This window comes from Peromyscus eremicus, chromosome 2 (assembly GCF_949786415.1).
Source record: "Peromyscus eremicus chromosome 2, PerEre_H2_v1, whole genome shotgun sequence".
Taxonomy (NCBI): Eukaryota; Metazoa; Chordata; class Mammalia; order Rodentia; family Cricetidae; genus Peromyscus; species Peromyscus eremicus.
The window spans coordinates 123,147,364-123,167,200 of NC_081417.1; the positions used below are offsets into that span (position 1 = coordinate 123,147,364).

Below are 19,837 nucleotides of genomic sequence, written 5' to 3' on the forward strand. Positions count from 1 at the left end.
TTCCAGGCCAGCCTGGTCTACAGAGGGAGTTCCAGGACAGCCAGGGCTGTTACACAGAGAAACCCTGTCTTGAGAAAAAAAAGAAAATATTTTAAGAGCCAGTGGGGATGGAGACCACCAGGGAAACAAGGCTTTCTAAGCACAGCAGGATGGATATACATATGAACCCACAGAGAATGTGGCAGCATGTGTATTGCATGGGTCTAAGCCAGATGGGGTCCTAGTCCTGAGAGGGGAGGTGGACACAAGCTCCCATCCCTAATCCAGAAGCTATCTCCAACTGATAACTGCTAGCAAAGGAAAAATTACTTTTCTCCAACAGAGTCTCACTGGGAAAATAAACCACCCTTTAGGACAGACCCCGACGCCCAGCAGCAGACAGCCAGCACAAAACAAACTCGATGGTGTTTTGGAGGTTCCTTGTCTCATCGTGCTTTATCTGGCGTTACTTCATTATTTTTCCCCTTGCGGGTCTTCTGCATACAGATCATGATTCCCAGTTTTGTGTTTTTCTGGGATTTCGCTCTGTGTGACTACGTATGTCTCTGCATCTGTGTTTCCTGTGCTTTTTCTCCTGGTACTTTGTTGCTTCGTCCTATTCCAGTTTGTTTTTATTTTATGCTATTATATTACTTTATTATTATTTTTTTGATTCCTGTTTGCATTCTAATGAGAGAGAAAGGATATGATTTGAGTGAGTGGGGAGTCAGGAAGGATCTGGAAGAAGCTGGGGGAGAGGAACCAAAATCAAAACATATGTAAAAAAAAGAAACCTATTTTCATTATAAAAAAAGAACACCAAACATTTACTGTATGAGGGAAAAAGGAAAAAAAACCACACTACAAATTTTATAGACATGCTATAGCTAACTTTATACTTTTTAATAAAATGCAAGTCTGTCACAATATTGAAAAATAAAATGACACAAAAGTCTGTTATTTATCACTATACCTTTGTATAAGGAAACTTTTTATAAACGAACCAAGACAAGTACTAATATAAACTGAGTTTACTATCAACTGAAGATAGAATTTACATGTAATCACGTACTTTTTACTTTTATTAGCATTTCCAATTATAAAAAGTGTCCCTTGTGGTAAAGTCTTACCTCATTGTATCTGTTGCTGGGGATTTTGATGCTTGTTTTCCGAACTTCCATATCAACCACCAAACCTTGAACAACCGGCAAAGTATACTGGTAATTTCGGAAGTCCTGGGCAAAGCAGATTCAAGTAGAATAAAGCACGATAAAAAGGGCAGGATTTGATTTATAGTAATAAAGTAGCACAACCACAAATAATGCTAATACTGAATGACAGTGAGAGGATGTTCAATGGGAGCCCCTGCTGACGGCATCCTCGCTCTAACTAAGCCACAGGCGGTAAACCAGATGGCTTCCTACACTCCTGACATGTAACACTAACAAATGATCACTCTGCTTTATCACCACTTCACATTTTCTGTATTCATTTTTAATTGTCTGTCTTCTTGTAATCTGAAGGAAGGTATAGATAGACTCAAACTTGTATTTCTAGTGCCTAGAACATTGCTGTGGGATGGTCTGTATGTCAAGTGTGTTGCTGATTGGTCAGTAAATAAATCACTGATTGGCCATTGGCTAGGCAGGAAGTATAGGCGGGACAAGGAGAAGAATTCGGGGGAAGTGGAAGGCGGAGAGAGAGACACTGCCAGCCGCCACCATGACAAGCCGCATGTGAAGATCCCGGTAAGCCACGAGCCATGTGGCAAGGTATAGATTTATGGAAATGGATTAATTTAAGCTGTAAGAACAGTTAGCAAGAAGCCTGCCACGGCCATACAGTTTGTAAGCAATATAAGTCTCTGTGCTTACTTGGTTGGGTCTGAGCAGCTGTGGGACTGGCGGGTGACAAAGATTTGTCCTGACTGTGGGCAAGAAGGAAAACTCTAGCTACAGAACATTTTAGTTACTGAGTATCTGCAGGTACATGCACACCATTCAGTGTGCCTAAAGCTCAAGTCAAGTCTAGAGTGACAGTATATATGGCTGGATGTTACAGGTTCTTACCGGTCACCACTAAAGGGTTTGATGTTTTTTCTTCTTTTTATTTCTTTTTTCCTTTTTTTGACAAGGTTTTGTTACATAGCCAAGGTTGACTTGGAATTTACTATGTAGGGCAGGCTACTCTTGATTTCAAAATTCTTTGGCCTTAACCTTTTCAGTGCTGAGATTACAGATTTAAGTCACCACACTTGATACCACAAAGACTTCTGACTTTTATTCTGAGGAGGTTTCTGGCCTGTTTTGACAGATCTTTATGAAGACTAGGTGGTGAGAAAGTGAGAGGGGATGAGATAATAATAAAAATAATGCAAGGAAGAGATGGTGATTAGGTAAAGTGTTAACAGTTCAAAAGAGTAAAAATCTGTCAAAACAGGGAAGAGATAGTGATTATGTAAAGTGTTAACAGTTCAAAAGAGTAAAAATCTGTCAGATTAAAAGAAAAATTGACAATACTTGCCACTTGATTGGATATAGAATATGAACAAAGAATAATAATTTTAAAATGACTCTGAATTTTATTGTTAGGCCTAAGAAGCTGAAACTCTCAACCACAGAGCTACAGACGAGGATGGGAAGAGAAGGGTATTTCTAAGTACTTAAACTGTGTTACTTGCAATAGAGCACAAGACCCACACATTGAAATCACAGTGCCCAGTCCAAGCGCATGGTGATTCTTCTGCCTTAGCCTTGTTACTGGTAAGGACCACAGGCCTAAGCCACTAAACCTGGCTTTCACATGTTTTAAAAAGATAGCTAGATTAAAAAAAAAAGTGGTTCATGCCCGTAATCTCAGCTACTCTGGAGGCTAAGGCCAGAGGATCACAAGTTTGAAGCCGGCATGAACAATTAAATGAAACTCTGTCTCAAAATAAAAATTTAATAGGGCTAGGGTTGTAGATGTAAGTCAGCAGTAGTGTTTGCCTAGCCCTGAGTTCAATGCAAGTATCGGGGGGAAAAGAGCAATAACCTTAGTGGCTAATAAAAGGGACAATGGGGCTGGGCACATGGCTCACTGGGTAAAACTGCTTCTGAAAGCAGGAAGGCTTGGGTTTGAATTTCAAGAACCCATGTAAAGCTGGACTCATAGCCCAAGCATTTGAAATCCCAATACCTGTACATGGAGACATGAGGCAAAGGCTAGAGAAACCCTGGAAACTCAAGGGCCAGCAAGCCTGTATGCAACGGTGAATTACCAAGAGACCCTGCCTCAAAAAAGGTGAAAGGCAAAGACAGGCATCCGTGGTCGTCTTCTGACACACACTGTGGCATGTGAATGTTCACATTCACACATGTGCACACACACACAAAGGGAGGGCCAACAGCTATGTTAGACTCAGGTTGCCAGCTTGTTGGGGTAAGTTACTCATGCAGACTAGTTAGAGTTTAACAAGGAGTTCTGGGAGGTGGAATAGGAAACTTTATAAACACTCAAACCAAGATTCATCTTAGTCTGTGAAATATGTAGTAGAAACTTTAATCCACGAACATTTTGTTTAAAATAATCAGCCTGTATACATACAGCAGAGACATGAGAGAAGCCAACAGACAGAAAAAAATAAAATGTAAACCCTAGTCCATACAGAGATCCATGAGCAGAAGAAGCCTTACTGGCATGTATCTGAGCACAACCTTGGACCAATTTTTGGCTAATAGTGAACCACACAGAGATGGCAGATGTCATTCTTACAATGAAAACAAGACAAAATGCTAGGTCTTTATTTATACAGTGTTCTGGTTCTTACAAGAATCCTGTAAGGTCATTGCCTAGAAAGTATATAACCAGGGCTGGAATCCTGTACTATTTCACACAAGAGCTCCACTGTTTTTAAAAGCATATATATGTTCTCTTCTCCAGCACAGAGCTTCACTTACCTAAAGCAGCTGGGGCACAGCTGTCAACAAAATAATGAAATCTTTCCCTTCTCCTGCACAAGCACAAGAAATATAAAAGGAAAATCCCCAACTTACTGCTAGAAGATTCATGATGGTATGCCCAGTCTCTCCAAACAACGGCTTCCGAAATCTGACACTGAACAGTGGACAGGGGTAAACTATAGAAATGAGAAATTGTCAGATTAAATTTGGCATCTTAAATTTCTAGGGAGACAGATATCATTGTTAAAATAATTTAAATATAATTGTTTGTAATAGCTCATTATGAAATTTCAAATGTTGGCCTCAAAAGAACTTAGTATGGTTACAACTTCTGAGCCAGACTTAGTCTTCCGACGACCAGAAGTCTTTTGACGCAGTTTCTAAAGGGACCCACCAGGCCCTATGAAACAACTGGACTGGTATGATCCAGAAAAACAAGTGTCTCCCCAGTCCCCTGTGCTCAAGAAGTCTATGAGCTCACTCTTCTATACCAAGACCCTCCTTGGCAAGGCCAAACACCAGGGGACACTCCTAGATGGCTCATTAATCAAGTTTTTCTGTTTGAAATGACAATACAAGACAAAGAAACTTGTTGCTTTCTCTGGAGGCAATCTTGTCGCTTTCTGCTGATCATTTGTCTTTGGAGTTCCATCCAAGGGTATCTTCACCTAAGAAGTGTTTCTTATCCAACTCCTTTATTCTTGATCAAGATAAAGTTTATCTTGGAGCTCCCAAAGAATTTAACGATAAGCATGGGTTTGCAACACAACATACTACTGTAGTCATAATTTCTGTTTTTTCCTTAAATAGATTCCCAAGATTCTGTAATTCCTATCTTAGCCATTTTTGAATTTCTAGGATTCAAAATACTTTATAGGACTTGATTAAATGTTGTTATTTTGTTCTTGGTTTTTTGAGACAGGGTTTCACTATGTAGCTCTGGCTAGCCTAGAATGAGCTCTGCTGACCAGGCTGGCCTTGAACTAACAGAGATCTGCCTGCCTCTGCAATCTCAGTGCTGAGATTAAAGGTGTAAATCACCATGTTCAGCCCTTGATTAAATTATTTTCTTTTAATTTGTTTATTTTAATGTGCATGAGTGTTTTGCCTACATGTAAGTCAATGTATCACAGATGTGCCGGGAAGCCCCTTAGATCAGATGAAGGCATCAGACCCCCTGGAATTGGATTTTTGGGTAGTTGTAAGCCATCATGTGGGTGCTGGGAAATGAACCTGGTCTTCTGTAAAACAAGAAGCACTCTTAACTACTGAGCCATCTCTCCAGGCCCCCTTGATTAAATTCTTAATCAATGAATAAGACATAAATAAAAATATATAGGTGTGATAGTTAATCTTAGTTGTCAACTTGACATACTTAGGAAGAGGGAGTCTCAAGTGAAGAACTGTCTCCATGAGACTGGCCTGTGGACATAGGTGTAGTGGTATTTTCTTGATTGCTAACTGATGTGGGAGGGCCCAGGACACTGAAGGCAAACACATTCCTAGGTAGGTGAGCCTGGGCTATATAATAAAGGTAGCTGAAGGTAAGCCTGGGAGCAAGCTAGTAAGTAGCATTCCTCCATGGTCTCTGCTTCAGTTCCTGCTTCCAGGTTCTTTCTTTGAGCTCCTGTCCTGGATTCCTTCAGTGATGAACTGTAACCTGTAAGCTGAAATAAACTCCTCCACAAGCTGCTTTTGGTCATGGTATTTATCACAGTAACAGAAAGTAAACTAGTAAACAAGGTGACTAGTTGGAAACGTATTATTTTCTGGTTTATAAAATAATGTTTCATTTATTACTTTATTCCTTTAAGGATATAGTATAACATGAGGCAAGCATTAAGATCATCAGTTTATAAAACAAAACAAAACTCAGACAATTTGAGAAGCTAACAAACAGAAAATTTGAGTTACTTTCCTAAATAATAGAGCTAGTCAACGGTGGAGCTGAGGACCTTATTCAAGGGTTCCAATTCCTAAGACTAGGGCACTTTTAAGTAGGTGAAGATATAAAATTTAAAGTAAAGCTTGCATCTAGTCTTTCATGTCCTAAAAATGTGCACACACACGTAGGTCAACTGCTTACAACCATGGGCAAAGAAGACCTGTCAGTCAGCTTACCACGTGACAGTCACTGCCACACCACTAGTTTTCACTATCAGTCAGAGTCAAGTACAATGAAGTTTTATAAATGTTTCTAACCAAGCAATAACAACACAGATATACTATAAAAAATAAAGATATGTGTTCAAATTAATTGTTTTAAAGATGTTTTTATCAGTGAACCATAAAAGAATAAACTCACAAAGAAATAATACCACCAACTTCCTCATTTGATATTTTCAGTTCTTTCCATTACAGCAAATAATTGGTCATATTTAGCATACCTATTTTCAAAAGGTTATTTTTACTGAATTGTATCACCAGAGGAGGATGAAAATATTTCAAGTCTTGGTTGTATGGCTTAGAAGAAGACATTTGTACTTACGTCGATATTCAGCTCCAAGTCTCAGCATTAGCCGAATGGGAAACACTTTGGCCCAAGGGGTTTCCCATTTCTGGATGAGAATCCCAAACAGGTATGGTGGGGTTGGAAGTACCAGGTCTTGCAGTGATTGGTAGGTAGATGACACATATAAGAATCCACCATGTTCTTTACTGCCCAGGAAACTTTGACTGAAGAAAGAGTGTCCCAAGTTGCCCACAACATTCCCTAAAACAAAAAGTTCATTAATTATTTTCTATAAAGGGATCTGTGGGGAAAAGGCACCAGCTAAATAAACCCACCCTGACCCTGGAACCCAGAGCCAGTGTTCAAAGAAACACAGCCTGGATCTGGGACCTGAGCCAGTGAAAGAAACGCTTTATCCCTGAACCCAGAACCAAGGAAACATGCCCTGACTCTGAAGCCAGTACCAAAGAAACACACTTTGTCCTTAGGATCAGAGCCAATGAAAGAAATATGCCCTGGCTTTAGAATTAGAGCCAAAAAAACTAAAAAGGCCAGTGAAATCAGAGCCATCTCTGCCCCTGACCAACGAAACTAACCAATTCATGAGTAGGAAAAACTAACCAATCACTGAACAGAAAAATCTTCTACCTGGAGAAACTCCACCCCTAAGGAACCCTATATAAACCACCCTGCCTGTTCAGTTGTGGGCTGTTCTTTCCCACCCTGGTAGAGGCAGCCACTCTCCTGGACTCCTCCTTCCCAAATAAATCTCTTTCTCAAAAGAGTCTTGGGTGAAGATCTTCATTCGCTGGCACAGAGAAGAACCTTACTAAGACGTCCCTTGGGGGACTGAGTAGAAAAAAAACCTTGCAGAGAAGTCCCTTGGGGGCTGAGCATGGCGGAGATGAATAGAAAAACCTTGCAGAGACATCCCTTAGGGGACTGAGCAAAGTGGAGCAGAAAAACTAACAACTTTTCAATGGAGCTGGAGGAGACTGCTACATTTCTGCAAGGGTTTCCCCTTTAGCAAAGTGAAGCAAAAGAAACAGAATCTTGGGCCCGAGAGAAGCAGCAGAGCTCTGCTGGGAAGCCCCTTGTGTGTGTGGGGGGGGGGGAAGGGGGGGAGGCAGAGTGGGGAGTAAAGCTCAGCTGTAGCTGCTCTCCAGGAGAGGAGCAGGATTGCTATATCCTGTGGGGAGACCATCCCCCACTGCACCCCAGCTCCAGGTATAGCCTGACTCCCTGAACAGTCAGGATACCTTTCCCCCAGAGTTGCAATACTCACTTACTGTATCAAGCCTATCTTAAGTAATTACAATTATCCACAACTGAGCTTGACACAACCAAACATGAATTCCCAATCTTTCCCTATGAAAAATCCATATTTACAAAAGTTTCATTTTGTGTATGTTTGTATTTTCACATGTGTACACATGTGTGTGGAGGCTGGAGGTCAATCTTGGATGTCATTCCTCAGGAGCAATCCACCTTGTATTTTGGAGATAACCTCTTTCACTGGATCTAGGGATTGCTAATTGGTCTAAGGTGGCTGGCTAGTAATCCCCCCAGAAACCCACCTGTCTTTGCCTCCCTAGTACTGGGCTTATGAGCACATGTTACTATACTTGGCTTTTACATGGGTGCTGGGGATTAATTTCAGGTCTTCATACTTGCACAGAAATCACTCAATGGACTGACCTACCTCTCTAGCCTGAGAAGGTTATTTTTTAAGTTTGTTAAATGATGATTTGTTTTCTAATTTTCTAATTTTTATTAGGGCTTCCTGTGAGCATAAAGTAAGAAGAATGGAGAGGGAGAGTGCTCACTAGAGTCTGCAAAGGGCAGCAAGTAGAGCTAGGAGAAAGAAGTTAGTAAGAGACACCAGCACAGAGGAACCCATTCTGTGTTTCTGCAGCACAAGAGAGAATTTATTAAGAATCTACAATGTATTTACTAGAAAAGTTCCCAACACAGAAGTGAGTAATATTGGAGGAGATGGAAGTGCTTACTGCCTTGATTTAATCATTACATATTACATGTATTACATGTATTAAACTATTATACCACACTCTATTAATATTAGATATTTAAATTAAAATATTTAGACAAAATTTTATAGTGCAAAACCATTTATACAAAACATATTCTAATGACTCAATGCTGTTATATCCCTAGATTTGTCTATAGCCTAGTCAGTTCACACTGGCCTATCCTATTCAAAATTCTAATTTCAACTATATGTGAAAGCTATGTCTCCTAAATTTAAACTAGATTTATCTCTTAAGAGTCACATCACATATTCATCTACTATTTACATATTCCATCTGAATAGTTCAAAATTTATTAATCATTAGTTCTAATTCAGCAGACTGAACCAATTACTCATCTCTTGCTCTTCTGTCAATGTTTCTACTGGATATTTGAATACTTGAGACCAACTCACTCGGGTGCCGTGCCAGAAACCTGAAGCTAACCTTCTCTTGTTCACCTACAACACCTCACACTATCCTACTTAATTGATTCACTACTTTCTTTCATCTCTTTTTCCCACTGTTATTATTAAGCTTAAGCATCGCAATTTCTTAATTTATTACTGAATTTCTACAATAGCCTGTTAAAATAATATCTGAAGCACAATTCATATATGATAAAACTCACAGATTTTTGTTGTTGTTTTCGAGACAGGGTCTCTTTCTGAAGCCCTGGCTGTCCTGGGCTCTACAGACCAGGCTGGCCTCAAACTCAGAGATCTGCCTGTCTCTGCCTCCTAAGTGCTGGGATTAAAGGCATGTGCCATTAATGCCTGGCTCTATAAACTCACAGATTATAAATATATAGTCCCATGACTTTGTTTTATTTTTGATATAGGGTCTCACATAGCTGCAAACTGCTTTCCATCTACCAAACATTATGAGTACAAGTGCATGCCACCATATTGGCTAAGTTTTATAAGTTTTAATAAATGTATATGCTCATGTAACTGCTATTCATTCCAGTCAGAAGTAAAACATAAACCCTAATAACTGGACTCTTATCTCACTTCAGGCAAGCACTGATCTGATTTCTATCACCACACATTAATTTTGCTTGCTCTAGAAACTAATTTAAAAAACAAACATCAACAACCAATATGTATTTTAGGAGCCTGGTTTCTGTGGCACCACATGGATCTGGGAGAGTCATCTATGTTCTTGAAGATATTAGCAGTATGTTCATTTTTACTATTGAGCAGTATTGCTGCCTACGAACATACCACATTTGCTTAAGTATACCAGATTCATGGAGGTTGATTCCTTGTTGTTTTGAGACAGGCTCTCATACATAGCTCTGGCTGTCCTGGAACTCACTATATAGACGAGGTTGGCCTCAAATTTACAGAGATCCACCTACCTGTCTCCCAAGTGCAGGTTTTAAAGATGTGAGCTACCACATCCAACCATCTAAATATTTATTTTATATGTATATGTATATGCCTGAGTATATGCACATGTTGTTGTGGGATATTTTGATCGCACTCTGATGCACCTGAGACTGCCAATAAAATTTGCTTTGAATAAGAGGGTGGAGCTAGCTATTAGCTGACCAAAATTAACCATAGAGGTTTTGGAGGACCAAGGACAGATAGAGAGACACAAGAGGTAGTAGGGCGGGGCTTGGGGAAAGTTTCACCGTTTTTGGATGGAGGACAAGAGAGAAGGAGGGAGGTCACTGGTTACTTCTCTGCTGTGACTCTGATCATTCAGGTTCTTACCCCAATATCTGACTCCTGAGTTTTTATTGATAAAGAATATTTAGATAAATGCTTCACATGTGCCATATGTGCACAGGAACCCAAGGAGGTCAGAAGAGGGTATCAGATCCCCTAGAACTGGAGTTGGTAAGACTGCGAGCCACTATATAGGTGCCCTGGGCCCTCTGTAAAAGCAAAAAGTACTCGCAATCACTGAGCCATCATAATTAAACCCCCTATTATATAAATTTTAGCTATTACTAGAAGTTCTTAAAAAGAAGCATACACATAATAAATATAACAGTTAATATACCTATGCCTGGGTATTTTCAATGTTTCTAATTTTTGTGTAAAATTTAGGCAGTGTTTCAAAAAAATTTCACATCCAAAGGCGTATTTTACATTTTAGATAACATCTTTGGCTACAAGTCTCACAAAGGGAATTGCAAAGCTGAGGCCGTATGGCAGTGGGTAGTCCGGGGGTAAAGTGCCTGCTGCTCAAGCCTGACAGCCCAAGTTTGGTCCTCAGGACCCATACATAAAAGTGAAAGGAGAGAATCAATTCCACAACGTTGTCCTTTGACCTCCTCCATAAGCATGCTGCGGCACATGCACACCCACACTCACACGTAATATATATACCGAATAAGAAATTTAAAAAGAAAGCATGAATACTTCATGGTTTCATATCTTTATGAAATACTATCAGATAATACATGAAAATAGTTTTATATTAGCCACTCTCATTTCCCCCTCCAACTCCTGTTCCTCAGGACAATCTCTCTTTTCTATTTTTTTTATTTGAGATGGGAGTCTCACTATGCATCCTAGGCTAGTCTGGAACTTACCATCCTCCAGCCTCAGCCTACTGAGTGCTGGAATTAAAGAAGTGTGCAACCACATTTGCCTTAAGGATCCTTTTTCGGGGCTGGAGAGATGGCTCAGCCATTAAAGGCTAGGCTCATAACTAAAAATATAAGAATCCTCCTTAGGGGAAAAAAAAAAAAGACTCTTTTAGAGCTGGAGAGATGGCTCAGTGATAAAGCACACCTGCTGTTCTTCCAGAGGACCCACATCAGGCAGCTCACAACCGCCTGTAACTCCAGCTCCAAGGGATCCGATGCCCTCACTTGGCCTCCACAGGCGCCTGCTCCCATTTTCACAGACACACATGCATACACAGAATAAAAACAAAAATAAACCCTTAAAAAAAATCTCATTCCAGTACTCAGGAAGCAGGGGCAGAGGATCTCTGTGACATCAAAGCCTACATGGTATACATAGTAAGTTACAGGTCAGCATGGCTACATAATGAGACCTTGTCTCAAAACAACAACAAAAACCTCTTACTATTTGTTTTGGTCTGTACATTTATAGTATTGGTTCTCTATCAACTGTAGATATTATTTACTGACTTTCAGTTATTATAAATAAAAATTAGTTCAGATTGGTCTTGAACTCACGATCCTCCTGTATCAGCCTTCCAAGTGCTAGAACTACAGGCATAAACCACCACGCTCGGTCAGATAAAATTATTTCTCTCTCAATTTTAGTATTTCCTTTAATTAACATCCTTAGCCTTGTCCAGTTTTTAGAAGTGTGCCTCTACTTGTACATTGCATAGTTAATAATACAACTTTTTCCAAACCATATAAGCTAATTGATTTTAAAAATATAAATATTCAAGTGTTCATACTGTGATTGTATAAATACTGATAACTAGAGGTTATAATGATTGAGTTATTATTATGCTTCCTTCTACTAGATACCAATGTTATGACCCACAGTATCATAACAACATTCTTCATCATAACAACATTCTTCACCCAACGTCAACAGACTTTTCATAATTCTAAGTCTATCCTCTGTAAAATAAAGAGAACCACAGTAAGTAATAAAATACATATTTTTCTCAAACTATGACAAGTTCTAGCTTGCCACTAATATCAAAGTCTGAAGGCTGGGATGTAGTTCAGTGGTAGAGTGTTTGCCTAGCACACGTAAGGACCTGGGGTCAGTTCCCAGCACTGTTAGAAAATATCAAAGTTCAATGCCAGGGTTCCAAATCTAATATGACTGTTATACATCTGAGTTCAAAATTTTTTTTTTATTTATTTTTTGTTTGGTTTTTTGAGACAAGGTTTCTTTGTATAGCTTTGGCCCCTTTCCTGGAACTTACTCTGTAGCCCAGGCTGGCCTTGAACTCACAGATATCCACCTGCCTCTGCCTCCCAAGTGCTGGGATAAAGGCGTGCGCCACCACTGCCCAGCCCCCAAATTTTTATTATCTACTAACGGTGCAAAATTCTATAGCATTCCTACCTGCCAATGCATCCCGATAAAGTTGTACAAAGTGATTAAAGATGTCCTTCGGCAAACACTTTTCATCTGGAAGACACTGTAGCAAAATTACTATCTCAGACTGACCCACAGCATGCATTCCCTTGGTTGTGAAACACCAGCACTTCCTGTTCACATCTATAGGTGGAATAAAAATATAGACATTCTTCTCAATCATTGATCTCAAAAAGATGCTCAGAAATTTGTTATAATACAGCAAAAAATGAAAGACCACAAAAGCCCATATAATTCAACTTTAAATGGTCACTACATGAGCCAAAGAATCATTGTAGAAAATAAAACATGTCAGTGCCTTGTTTATTTTTTGTTATTTTCTCAACACTTAGAAAAATAATTGGGAGGAAGTTAAAAGAAATAACAGAAAAAGAAAATACATTTAAGACTTAAATAGACAGCAAAGATAGAGTCTTCCATGTTACTATTTTTAAAAAACTGTTTTTCCAGGGGCTGGGGAAGGATCAGTGAGTAAAGAGCTTGCTGCACGGCATGAGGACCTGAGTTCAGATCCCCAGTACACACATAAAAGCTGAACATGACAGCACTTGCCTGTAACTTCAGTACAGAAGGATCCCAGAGGCTCACTGGTGAGCGGTCTAGCCCATTAGTGAGCTCCAGGTTTAGTGAGCGGCCTTCTCTCAAAAACTACAGTGAACAGCAATACAGAGAAATGCCTTACATTGACCTCTGCCGTCTATAGGTACAGGCATGGGTGTGTTCATCTACATGCACACCATACCCACACACAAAAATCACTTTTCATTATTTATATAAGACTAGGAACAAAAAGAATAAAATCCAGTATTTTAGCTTTGACTTCAGGTTGTGACCAAAAGAAAACACATTTTAATGTACTAGCTAGTTTAATTATAGTCCTTTCTGAGAGAAAATACTAGAGAACCAGAAGAAGACTTTATCTGGTTTTATACTATACAAAGTGTGACTTGTCTGGACTACTTTTATTTCCTCACTTTAGGTTAGAAAGGGTCCAAAAAAGCCACAAGCCATATGCAGCAAAAAATATCCTATCCTTGACACATTATCATTTGCACCCTAATAACAGGATTCCCAAATGAATTCAAATAAAATGATTAATACATACCACTATGTGTATCAAAACTAGTAAGAGATCCCTCTCTTTTTGTATGAAAATTACTACTTTGTGTACCTAATTAGGAAGTACTAAGTCCTATTCACGTGTGTGTGCACATGTTCATGTGCCAGAGATGGATGCTGGGTGTCTTCAAATGTTTTCCACCTTATTGCTAAGATAGGTTCCCTCAGTGAACATGAAGCTTGCCAATTCAGCTGGACTGGATTGACAGAAAGCCCTAGAGGTCCCCGTGTCTGCTTCTCCAATGCTGGGAGACTGCAGACACACGCTGCTGCACCTGGCTCCTTCTCCTCTTCCCGTGTGTGTGTGTGTGTGTGTGTGTGTGTGTGTGTGTGTGTGCGCGCGCGCGCACTGGGATCAAACTCAGGTTCTCATGCTTTCACAGCAAATACTTTAAGATAGCTCCCCAGCCCTCCAATTAATCCACTGTTTTAAGGTGTTGTAGGCTAGCTAATCTCTGTCTGTCTGTCTGTTTCTCTGTCTGTCTGTTTCTCTCTGTGTCTCATCTCTTCATCTCATAATCATTTAATGGGTAACTTCTGTGGACAAGATACTGTACTAGAGAAAAGCGCAGGATGGCTTCTGCCCTCTGATGGAGAGTTAGCTAATCTCTAATTGTAATTTATAAGCTGATGTGGTAAATTGAAATTTCAAGCAACATTATACTTAAATGTGATTCTGGAAGGAAAAGTGGATGACATTAACAATGGGCCAAACATACAATGGTATAATTATCAACTAAGCCAGAAACCTCCATTTCATCAACGGAAAACGTCTAAGGAAGCAGTACAAAGGTGTTTCTAGTTTCTAAGGTCAACTTAAAACTAGTACTTTTGTGTAAAGAATATGAAAGCTTTAAAAGTTATGTGTTTAAATTACTTTTAGTTAAAAAATTCTAACTTACAATTTACAATTTTAACCATTGACAATAAATTTGCATTTAAAACAAAGACAAGTGGGTCGGGGCCACCATCCTCCAGTTGCTGCATGACTGAAATCTGTGATGGTTTCTCTTCCACAGCATAGTCTGTAAGAGAGAAGAAAGACATTGTAGTGGATTGGTCAAATTGAGGGACAAATTGAGAAAGAAATCTAGTGGAGAAGAGCTGATTAATCACAGGAAAGAGACAAGCATTTGATTTTTAACAGGTGACATAGGTCATGGTTGGTACCCACTGTCTCACTGCTTCCTTTCACTCTGGCTGGAATGAAAATACGGCTGTCTAATGCATAAACCTTCCCCCAAAATGGTTTGTTTCCAGTCCGACCCACTTCTTTATCTAACAAAAATGCTCAACTATTATAACGAAAATTTCACAAAAAGCAAATATTTTAAGATCAACATTTAAAATAATCCAAACCACATTAAAAGCTGATTATAAAGTAGGAGTTCCTATGGAAAGAATGTCAAGGAATTGGTACAGAGGGAGCCTGATTATTTTACTCTATATTCTGTTTTATACTATTTTATATTTTTGACCCTTACAAAGCATTACTTTTTTTAATGCACCAAAAAATAAAACTATCATAGGTAACTGGTTTCTTGAAATAATTCCTCTAAATCTATGAGCACTCTTACACGCGGCATGAAAACCATCAGTGAGCCACACATCAGCCTGTAGCACAGACAAGTCAGTGGCTGACTCGTGTGCTCCTCCTCCAACCCTGCAAGCACATACTGTGTTCCTGACCACTTCATCCTGGATGGTGTTCATCTCAGTATAAAGTCAAAACTATGAACAAAAAGCACTGAGAACCTAACCTGAAGACAAAGGAAAGGAATTAAGATTGAATTTTCAGTGCTGTTCTCATAAAGTATATCACTAAAGGATAGCCACAATGAAAAAGTGAACCCTATTTTTACTGATCAAAAGAAATATAAACTGTCTTTTTGGGGGGATATAGTAGAAAATACTTACCTTCCTAGCAATGAAAAGATATATTTGAAAGAAAAATAGTAAGTGATTTAAATTTTTTAATAAGTTATTCCAGTAAAATAAAAAAATTGCAAAATTCTAGTGAAGAGACTGTAATACCAAAACAGAGCCCAGCAATACAACTTCTTTTAATAACAAAGTAAACTATTACAATCTTTCTTAAGGGCTGGAGAGATGGCTCAGAGGTTAAGAGCAGTGACTGTTCTTCCAGAGGTCTTGAGTTCAATTCCCAGCAACCACATGGTGGCTCACAACCATCTGTAATGAGATCTGGTGCCCTCTTCTGGCCTGCAAACAGACATACATGCAGGCAGAACATTGTATACTAAATAAATAAATCTTTAAAAAAAAAAAAATACAATCTTTCTTAAACTAAGACATAAAAATAACCTAGCCGGGTGTGGTGGCACACATCTTTAATCCCAACAGATCAGGAGGGAGAGACAGGTGGATCTTTTTGAGTTCAAGGCCACCCTAGTCTGTGTAGTGAGTTACAAGTTACCCAGAGTTACCCATTTATTTTGTTTGTTTATTTTGAGACCATGTCTCAAAATAAACAAACAAAATAAATGACCCAAAATTTCACTTACAGAGCAACCTTCTTAACAAAATCATGTTCCAGGGAGTCCTGGTAAAGAAGCAAAGGATCGTGACCACAACCAAACAGTGCTCAGCTAGCTGGATCAGCTGCACTTGATTGCACAGAACACACACAAAACTTCCACAGGACGAGCCCCATTGAGGAGCAGCGTTTACAGGCATGAGTCAAGACTAATGGCTTCATGGTCTAAGTGAAACAATCAGACTTAGTTTATCTCCAGTAAGTGAGGAAAGTGTTTATAGAGAAAAGTCTAGAAGAATAACAGAGTGGAGAAAACACCAAGGTGTTACTTTGTAGGCATCCTAGAATAATACTGAGACAGTTGAAAGGCTGAAGTCTTTCAAACAGAGGAAAGAGAAAGTAATAATTAATGCCAACTTGATTGCTGTCAGGCTCTTGCTATAGATAAAAGGTATGTAAACTGATTTAATGGCCACAATGACTCTTAAACAGGTGTAGTTACCTCACTTTGAAAAAACAGACCAGAGTAGCCAGGTAGGGGTGGTCTTTAATCTCAGCACTTGGGAGGCAGAGGCAGGCAGATCTCTGGGTTCAAGGTCAGCCTGGTCTATAGCATGAGTTCCAGGAGAGCCAGGGGTACACAGAGAAACACTGTCTCAAAAAAACAAACATAACAAACAAAAAGTAGACCAGAATTTAGTTAAAAATAGTTCAAAGGGGATGAGTGTTTTGCCCACTTTAAAGTTCATTTTCTTCCCATTACTCCATAACAAAGGAAAAAGCATAGACATATAAAAAATAATCTGTAAATAACATGTAAGGTGTTAGAAGTGAAGTTACAAGAGGAACTGAAAGATGGTTATAAGGATCTCTGTATGTTACGATAAATGACTGAGGCCCGAGAGACAGCTCAGAGTTCAAGTGCACCTGTAACTCTTGCAGAAGACCTGGGTTCAGCTCCCAGCATCCACACGGCAGCTCACAACTGAAGGAGACCCTCTTTGGCTTCTGTGAGCACTGGGCAGGCACATGGTACATATAAATAAAGGCAACAGTGTAAAAGATAAAAGACATGCTGAGAGGTGGTGGTGCACGCCTTTAATCCCAGAATTTGGGAGGCAGAGGCAGGTGGATCTTCTGTGAGTTCAAGGCCAGCCCGGGCTACAGACCAAGTTCCAGGACAGCCAGGGCAACACAGAGAAACCCTGTCTCAAAACAACAACAAACAAACAAAGATTAAAGATAGGAAGTATGAGGTTGTAGAAATCAGAAAAAAGAGCAATGAAACTATTATTAGCAGTCCTTGGCCTGGAAAGGGAATGCTGACCGGATACTGATGTGATGTATCAAATGCCACTGTCCCAGCTCAGCACAGCATTCTTCAGTTGTGTTACACCTTTGCTCCCTTACCAAGATTCCCTACAACACGTTTTTGTTATGATGGTTGCTGTGTTAAGCACAAATTTGGGTTATTTTAATAAATTTTAGTTTAATAAGAAATTATAGTGGTTTGTTTTATTAATAAAGTAAGTCAGATACTGGGTTCTATTTTGATAAGGCTTGTATCTGTTAACTTTAGTTGGCTATACTGTCTTCTACCAAGAACAAAAAATGCTTTTGTATATTTATCTAATTAAAACATATTACAAGTCTGTGCTACCACACCCAGCTAAAAGATACTTTTAACAGCAAACTGCTACTTAAGTCCTCATGTATCTTCCTGAAGGTATCATCACACTTCAAAAACAAAGCTAAATTAACGTCCTGAGTATACCAGGTTGTACTCTAGAACCACAAGCAACTCTTGAGTATGATGACCTTTGAAATACCCTTCCAGAGACTGAAAATGACATTATATCAAAAAACATATAAACAGCTACGCAAGAGCAAACAGTCACTGTAGCAACTGCTTTCATGGCATTGAGGGTATTGCATTTGTTGTTAGATAGAAGGATGACTATCACTCAATCATCCTTTCCTTAAACAGAAGCAACATATGCATATATAACTATTCTGTTTCCGCACAGAAGTCTACTTACCTCCTTTCACACCAGTGGAGATGAGGATGGGGGGAAGGCCATCTTCAGGAATAAGGTTCATTGCACTTCCAACAGGACTTCCAACCTGAGTTATGCTCCCAGAGAATAGAGAAATATCAGCCTAGGAGAAGCAATCATCATTGTGAACCTTAGTGTATATAAGTCTTTAGTAAAATATAATTAAAATGTAAGTAAGAATTTGGGCAAAAATTGAAATTTACTCATTTTTTGAGATATTGGTCTATGTAGCCCTGGCTGTCCTGGAACTCACTATGTAGACCAGGCTGGCCTCAAACTCATAAAGGTCTACCTGCCTCTGCCTCCCGAGTGCTGGTATTAAAAGCATACCCAGCTGCCTCTTGTATTTCTGAGATAGGATCGCTAGCCCAGGCTGTCTCAAACTCACTAATAGCTAAAGATGACTTTAACTCCTGATCCTCCTACCTCTTCAAACCAAGTGCTGGGAACACAAGTATTCAATACAATGCTCAGTTTATGTGGTGGTGGGAATTGAACCCAGGGCTTTATGCATGAGAGGCAAGCATTTTACCAACTGTGCTACAGCCCCAGGCCCAGCACAGTCAATCTTAACAACATGCATTTACAATTATTACGAAGTCTGCAGATAATATAGAGATAAATATCTGAACAAGTTCTTCTGAATATAAATATAAAACAGTAACAATTTTCTGGTTTGTAAGTACAAACTTTATCCAACCCTAATGTTAACTGTGGTCTCTGGGTGATCATGATGCAGGCTCACCAAGTGTACCAACTGTTTCATTCTGAGAGAGACACTAATAATGATGGATAGCATATGAGGAGGGGGAATGTGAGGAATCTCTGCATTTTCCTGTTTTGTTGTTTGTCTGTTTGTTTTGAAACATAGTCTTACTATGTAGCTCTGGCTATCCTGGAACTCACTATGTAGACAGCTCATTTCGAACTCTGCCTCCCAAGTGCTGGAATTAAAAGCATGTATTACTATGCCCAGTTTAGTATTCTGTCCAGTTTGCTATGAATGGAAAACTGCTCTAAAAGGTTTATAAAAAATGCATTCAGACTCTTATCCTCTAATTAAATATGAAAAAGCCAGGGCTGCTGGCACAGGAATGTAATCCCAAATATTCAGGAAGCTGAGCAGGAAGATGGAAAGTTCAAGTCCTGCCTGGGCTGAGGGTGAGATCAAATCCAGCCTGGGCAACTTAGCAAGCACCATTCCAGAATAAGGATTTCAAAAGAACTGGGTAGATCACTCAGTGGCAGAACATTTTTGTCTGTCATTTACAAGGTCCTAGAGCCAATCTTCTATACCTTAACAACAACAAATAAATAAATAAAAAGGAGCTGGTGTTTCTGTGCTTCTGAATATTAGGTCTCAAGGGAAAAAAAATCCCATTAGTTCCAAAACTGTAACTGACTTCTACAGATATGAAAGTGAAGACACAGTAATAATAGCTAGTATCTCCAGGTAAGCTGTATGAGCCTTCCATCAAGGAGGCAAATGACTTATCAGTTTATTTCAACTTTGGCATCATTTATAAAATCTTCAGTGGAAACAACAGGTTAAACAAGGAGAGATGCTTGAAGACACACTGGGTAGTTCCTAGCTATTTCACACTGCTCCACCCTTCCTCCAAATACTCCAGAGAGGCCACTACAGAACCCAGGAACATGATTTGAAAACCAACGTATCTAGGGATCTTGACACCTTTTAAGCTTGGC

The 19,837-nt window shown here is 39.4% G+C and overlaps 1 protein-coding gene across 1 annotated transcript in view; it reads right to left on the minus strand.

Moving 5' to 3' along the window:
• Nucleotides 1–19,837, minus strand: part of Zfyve9 (zinc finger FYVE-type containing 9) — a 151,414-nt gene that overhangs the window by 41,404 nt on the left and 90,173 nt on the right. Inside the window, 6 exon segments of the mRNA XM_059254682.1 lie at nt 1,110–1,214; nt 4,014–4,096; nt 6,409–6,633; nt 12,425–12,580; nt 14,479–14,601; nt 18,113–18,233. Coding sequence (XP_059110665.1) covers nt 1,110–1,214; nt 4,014–4,096; nt 6,409–6,633; nt 12,425–12,580; nt 14,479–14,601; nt 18,113–18,233 — 813 coding nt within the window.